We start from the raw sequence: 6873 nt of genomic DNA, 5'->3' as shown, positions 1-6873 counted from the left end.
AGAGAGATGGGGTTTGATGTAGGGCCCAGAAAGGGCCCAGAGATTTGGTGGTTCTGCCACAGCAGTTCCATGACTGAGCTCTCTGTCACCTACCTGTATAGAGGCCCTGCCTTGCGGGAACCCAGCAACCCATGCTCCTGCATGCACCCAACCATGTGAGCGTGGCTCCTTCATTACTGGGTGGTGTGACCACCACCAACTATCTCCAGTCGTCTTGGCATTTTCAGTTGAATTTTCTCCTGTACAACTCGGCACAAGCAGGACAGGTGTTAGCTCCAATTTCCTTTTATCTCTCATTTTAAACTTTTTGGTTTTTTTGAGATTATGATATCATTACACCATCTCTCCCCTTCCTTCCCCATCCTTTCCTCAGGAGTTCCAGTTTTCAACCTGGAGGTTCAGGCTTGGGAGCTGGTGGAAGACGGAGTTCCAGGAGGCAGCAGATACACAGGAAGCGTGAGGCTGACCCTGGCTTGTTCTGAAGCGTCTCTTCCTTCAGCCAACAGAACAAACCAGCAGCGAAAATTCAGAGGATTTGGTGGGATATGTTAGAGAAGACTAGGTTCTCTATTTTAAGATTTTTAAAAAAATTTATGTGTATGTGAGCATGTGCTTTGGCAGCCAGAGGGCGCAAGAGTCCCTGGAACTGTAGTTACACGTGGGTGTGAGTGCTTGATATAGGTTCTAGGTCCTCTGTGAGAGCAGTGGATGTTTTTAATCTCTGACCCACCTCTCCATCTGAAAGGGTGAGGTTTGTTTGTTTGTTTTTTAAATTTAATGTGTGGGTGTTTTGCCTGTATTTATCTCCGTATGACAATACATATGCTTGGCACACACTAGGCCAGAAGAAGGCACCAGGTCCCCTGGCACTGGAGAGCCAGTTGTGAGCCATGATGCGGGTTCTGGGAACTGAACCCAGCTCCTCTGGGAGGGCAGCCAGTGCTCCTCACCACGGATCTCTCTCTCCAGGCTCAAGCCTTGTTTTGAAACGTGTTCTTGTGATGTAGCCTAGGCTGGTCTCCAACTAATAATCCTCCTGTCTCAGCCTTCTGAGGAGCTAGAGTCATACAGATGGGTGTCACTTAGGGGCAGTTTATAAGATATAACCTGGAATTCTCTCTCTACTGTTTCTGAGACTCAGATTTAAGAAGAGTTTTCACCCTTTCTGTTGAGGAAGGGTGCAGACGCTCAGAGCCCCGCCTGTGGGATTTGAGAACTCCTGCCTCTAGGGTCCCCTGTCTCTGGGTCAGGAATGGCAGTGTCAGGGTCCTGTCAGATGCCGGTCAGAGCAGAAACAGTTTCTCGTCTTTCCCAGGGAAAGCAGAGCACAGAGGATGGTGGATGAGGAAGGAGTCTGAAAGAACAGGCAGTGACATGCGCTGGGTGAGGGGAGAGTGTTGCATAGGCTGTGGGGAAGGTAGGTGGCGGGTGAGCTCTGTGATCCCTCTAGTGTTACCGACATCCAACATGAAACAAATGGTCTTGGTACCAGCAGGAGGCTGATACCCAGATTTGAGCAGAGTGGATCTAGGAGATGGCCCGCACAACAGTGGGGACAAGGATGTGACCAGCTGCTGTGGGTGCCCAAGTTCCTTCCTGTGGGAGGCCTGGGGGCCAGAGGTCACATTGGACCCAGAGCTGTCCCTGACCCAGGGAGTAAAGATCTTCATCTGCCACCCTCGGAAGCTCCAGGGGATGATGGACCTGAGAAGCCTTGGCCATAGCTATGTTAGGGGAGTCTTCATGTTTCAGCATTCAAATCTGGTGATCACATAGGGTGGAACAAAGTGCCTTATGGTGACAAGGTGGCACTATAGACCAGAGGTATGGCAGAAATGTCCTCTGACACCGAGTACTGTCCCTTAACCAGACACTACCCCTGTCTTCCTGAAGGCTGTGGCTGGGGGTGGGGAACAAGCCAGGATCAATGAACAGATGCCTTTTGTCTTGTCCCAGAACCTCGGGGCTTCAGAGAAACCACGGAGACAGTGGCTGTCACGTGTGTCTGAGTAGGAAAGGTCTTGGTGATAAGGTGTTCCCTGAGGTGTCACGGAGCCACTGGCTGAGTGCCTCATTTGATTGTCCCCCCAGCCCTGCCAGGTGAGAACCATGATTCTCCCCACTTGACAGAGAAGGGCACAGGAGCCCACCTAGGAGAAGCTGCATCCTGTTTGTCACCAGAACAGGGTTCAGAGAGCATATGACCCACCACACCAACAAGATCAACAAAGTGCGTGTCTCCCGATCTGTAAGCCACCCAAGGGAGGTGATCCCAACCACAGCTACTAGTCCTCTGTGGTCATGCCGTCTCCATATGACAGACTTGTTCAGGTCGGCTCAGAGGTGTCTGAACCCCACCCTCACGTCTCTGTCCATATCCTAGGCCTGCCGGAGGTGGAGTGACTCCCATGCTGGACAAAGCCACCCCGACAACAGGAGCCACTGGCAAGTGTTTATTAATTGCAGGGGAATAGTCTACATGGCAGGCTTCCGCATTCCCAGCTGGGACCTGGCCGGGGCTGGCTGCTGCTGTCCAGGTCTTCATCAGGAGGGAGGAGAGCCAGGGTCCTAGGAGGAGGCTGGGGTGAGCTTGAGGGCGCCCTGGAATTAAAGGGGAGGCGAACTGGTTAGTTTTCTCCTTTGCTTTGGGGTTCACTTTCTGCTTTTTCGGGGGTTGCCCTGCTTTTGTCCTCCATGAAGGAAGCCCTGGGCTGGGGGAACGCACTCGTGCAGAGTTCATAACAAGGCCATAAGTGAAGGGTTTGTATGTAAACAGTAATATCTTTCAGCAATCCGTGGCCCAGGCAAAGTATTTGTGTGCAGTGGCTGGACTGTGTAGGACAGTTGTCCCCAAGTCCACAGTAGTATGCAAAGAAATATTAAAAAAGTAGATTCCTGTCTGTCTCCAGAGAGACCGGGGCACCTGAGTTTTAAACAACTGTCTCTTTAAAAAGAAATCAAAACCAAACTAAGTGTAATGATAAGACTTGCTCTGATCTATGCCCTGGCACATAGCAGAGGTGCCTTGCCTGGCCTCAGTGGAGAGGATGTGCCTAATCTTGTAGAAACTTGATGCCCCAGGAAGGGGGCATGGGGTGAGAGTGAGGTGAGGGTGGATGGGTCAGGTGGGGGAGCACCCTCTCAGAGGCAAAGGGGAAGGGGGACTGGGTAAAGAACTCTTGGAGGGGGAACCAGGAGGGAGGGTACCATTTGGAATGTAAATTAATAAGGCACAGCAAAAGACTGTATTCTCATCTCTTCACGGCTCTCAGCAAAGTAGCGCTGAGCAGTGATCACATGGCCCTTGTCGCCCGTGTTCTGGGTCCTCGCACACACTGGCTTTAACTCACATCTACTCACTGTTTCTTCTCTACCCTCTTCCCATAATTCAAATGTGTGGTGTCTCCCGGCTGCAGAACACAACCAGGGCATTGTTGGCTACAGAGGAAACAACAGAGCCACACAGGACATCTGGAGACAGGGGGACACGGCTTAGATCTGGGGATTTCTCTACGATTAAATGGCTCAGAAGCTCAGTGGTCCTGATGGGCAGCTTGGGGGAGAATTGGGACTTACAGGAGTCACAGGCTTGACCCAGAATGCCTCTGTAGAGCAGGGCTGAGCATCTGCCCCTCTAAATTAGGTTGAAGTTCTGAGGAGCCAGAGGGCTTCTTTCTGCTTTGTACGTTGTTGTGGACAATGTCTGCACATCATAGGTGCTTAATAAATGACCACTAGCCAGCCGACCAAGACGGGCACTTTACTGACTGGCTCATGCAGAAGTTCGGGCTAAAGTAAGAGGTTACTGGGGCAGGTGTCAATAGTGCCACCAGTAGGTGTGTGGTTTTGGAAAAATATCTTTGTGCCACCGAGTGTCAGTTTCCCCATCTGTAAAGGGAGATCATACCAGGACCCACCTCTGGGGCTCGGTGTGAGGCTGACAGCAGAGCTGGTGTGGACATCGCTGTTAGGGCTGACAGTGGGTGTGAAGTGCCCGACACTGCTACAGCCCCCTTTCCAGCAGAGGCCAGGGTTGTTACCTGCTCACCAACCATTTACTAAGCCGTTAGCACGTGTTAGACACTGGGGACATTGGCATGGAGAACTGAGCAGGAACTCTGGTCTGCTCAGGCAGTGGTCACTCAGCCACACAGTTGTGTGTGTGTGTGTGTGTGTGTGTGTGTGTGACAGAGAGAGAGAGAGAGAGAGAGAGAGAGAGAGAGAGAGAGAGAGAGAGACTCTCTCTCTGTGGGTGTATGAGTGTGTGTGTGAGTGTGTGTGAGAGGGTGTGTGAGTCTCTCTGTGCGTGTGAGTGTGTGTGTGTGTAAGAGAGTGTGTGTGTGTGTGTGAGTCTCTCTCTCTGTGTGTGTGTGTGAGAGAGTGTGTGTGTTGTGTGTGTGTGAGAGAGAGAGTGTGTGTGAGAGCGTGAGAGTGAGAGGGAGTGTGTGTGTGTGTGCGAGCGTGTGGGTGTGTGTGTGTGTGTGAGAGTGAGTGTGAGTACGTAAGTAACTTGAGATATGCAGTCCTTGGATGCCACCTCATGCCCTAGACCTCCTGACCATCTTTCCTGGAAAAGTACCCACCTCAGCCTCAGAGCCTTTGGACTTGCCGGTCCCTTTGATATGACACTCCTCCCTCTGTCCACTGGGTTCACCATCTTGCTTTTCAGATGCCAGCACACAATGCCTTTCCAGAGAGGAGTTCCCTGTCTATCCTATCAAAGCCAGCATCCCCTTTCCACCACTGCCTTCTCTTCCCTCCCAGCCCTTATTTACTCGTGCTGCTTATTAGTTGACATAGGTGTCCCTCTTGCTAGAATGTGGGCTCTTCCAGGGGGACAGCATCATCTGTTTCTACAGCTGGAAGCACGAGGAGCCACGCCCAGCGCACATTATAGCGAGGAGACATATTCCTGCATAGTGGTGGCCCACACCCGACAGGTGACCACAGGGCCGGCGGTGAACTGTGGGCCACTCCCAGCCCAGACAGCTTCTTGTTCCCACATGCCTCTCACCTTGCTCACTGACCACATGGCTTTCTCGTACCCCAAGGCCTTGGGCATTGCCATGGGGATTCCAGTCCTCAGTTTGCCTGAAATAACAAATGTTGTCAGAGGGTGGCGGGCCATTGTAGGCACGTTTGCACTTCCTGGTGGCGAGTCTGGAATCTGGCACACAAGACCTGGTCCGGTCCTTCCTTATGCTTGCCTGGCCGCTACTCCAGCATCCATCCAGCCCTATCTGGCCCTCTGGCAGCAGCTTCTGGTTGTCCCACAGTGCACCTCACGTTCTTTAACACTTGTTCAAGAACAGTCATGGCTCCCATCACCCACTGCAGAAGTTTCTCCACCTGAGATTTCCTACTCTAGTAAAGCAAATTAAAAAGGTGATGATGTTATAGGTACCAGCTCTCCCCACCCCTGACACATGGTGATGCTGTCACAGGGTAGCAGCTCTCCCCACCCCTGACACATGGTGATGCTGTCACAGGGTAGCAGCTCTCCCCACCCCTGACACATGGTGATGCTGTCACAGGGTAGCAGCTCTCCCCACCCCTGACACATGGTGATGCTGTCACAGGGTAGCAGCTCTCCCCACCCCTGACATATACCATCTCCTTCCCCACCTCTGAGGAAACTACTCTTATTTACCCTTTTCACAGAGAGAGCCCAAGGCTCAGGAGGATCAGGGAGCTTGTTCAAAGCCAGCAAGAGGGGTTGGGGACTTGAGCTCAGTCTGCCTAAGGCCCCTTGAGTGAGGTCTAGCTGTCTGTTTGCATCTGGTTCCAGCTGGCCCTATGAACCTGGTGTCTGCCTGTTTTAGAGCTGGTCTAAGGCCAGGCTGTTGAGGGGATGTTAGGCAGGAGAGGTCTTCTCCAGGCAGTCGCTAGGAAGGCTCCCTGGAGCAGGAAGAATTTGAACCAGGCTTAGAAGATGGGTGGGCTGTGAAAAAAGGGATCCTGGGTAAAGACAGAAGGCTCAGCAGCCTAGGAGAGGGTCTCAAGGCCTGAGGGACTCACCATTCTCATTGGGCAGCAATGTGTACTCAAGGATCTTGGTCAGGGTGTCCTTCAGGACTTCAGGCTGTGAGGGAGAGGGAAGCCATTACAAGGCTGACTGCCAGGTCCTCAGGGCCATTTCTGGTTTTCTGACTTGCCCCCCACCCCCAGGACAAAAGCATCCAGCAGTCATTGTTGGAATACCAGGTCTCCTATAGGCCGAAGCTGCCAGGGTTGGACCAGATAGCCTGGGGAGAGAGTCACCGCTCTGGGGTGTGGCTCATTGAGAACTCTACCCTCAGGGAGCTTTTTCAGCTGGAAGCACCCAAGAGACTTCTGCTTTTGAAGAGAGGCCAGATGTTTAGATTTTCACAAATCTTGCAGTAAACTATTGCTTTCCTAACAAAACGCCATAGAAACCAATGGAGGGACAGCTGGGGTAATGAGCACCTACAATCCCAGCAGCCAGAAGGCAGAGGCAGGAGGATTGGCCTGAGTTTCAAGGCCAGCTTGATGTACATAGTGAATTCCAGGCTAGCCAGAGCTTCATAGTGAGAACCTGCCTCAAACAAACAACAAAGGAACGAATCCCATGACCTACAACAGCAACAAAAACAACAACAACAACAACAACAGCAACAGCAACAACAGAAACAACAACACAATACAACAGCAACAACACAAAACAACAGCAGCAGCAGCAACAACAACAGAAACAACAACACAACAGCAACAACACAAAACAACAACAGCAACAACAACAACAGCAACAACACAATACAACAGCAACAGCAACAACAGCAACAACAACAGCAGCAGCAGCAACAACAGCAACAGCAACAGCAACAACAACACAATACAACAGCAACAACACAA

The 6873-nt window shown here is 51.7% G+C and overlaps 1 protein-coding gene across 1 annotated transcript in view; it reads right to left on the bottom strand.

Annotated features, from left to right (window-relative positions):
* Positions 1-2440: 2440 nt before the first annotated feature.
* The window catches only part of Bpifb1 (BPI fold containing family B member 1), a 32944-nt gene continuing 28511 nt past the window's right edge, over positions 2441-6873 (bottom strand). Inside the window, exons 14-16 of the mRNA XM_032902428.1 lie at positions 6019-6082; positions 5015-5091; positions 2441-2601 (exon numbers count right to left, since the gene is read on the bottom strand). Coding sequence (XP_032758319.1) covers positions 2569-2601; positions 5015-5091; positions 6019-6082 — 174 coding nt within the window. The 3' untranslated portion in view covers positions 2441-2568. The remainder of the gene's footprint in view (positions 2602-5014; positions 5092-6018; positions 6083-6873) is intronic.

This window comes from Rattus rattus, chromosome 5 (assembly GCF_011064425.1).
Source record: "Rattus rattus isolate New Zealand chromosome 5, Rrattus_CSIRO_v1, whole genome shotgun sequence".
NCBI lineage: Eukaryota > Metazoa > Chordata > Mammalia > Rodentia > Muridae > Rattus > Rattus rattus.
Note: the sequence above shows the minus strand (reverse complement) of the source record. Positions and strands in the feature narration are given on the sequence as shown.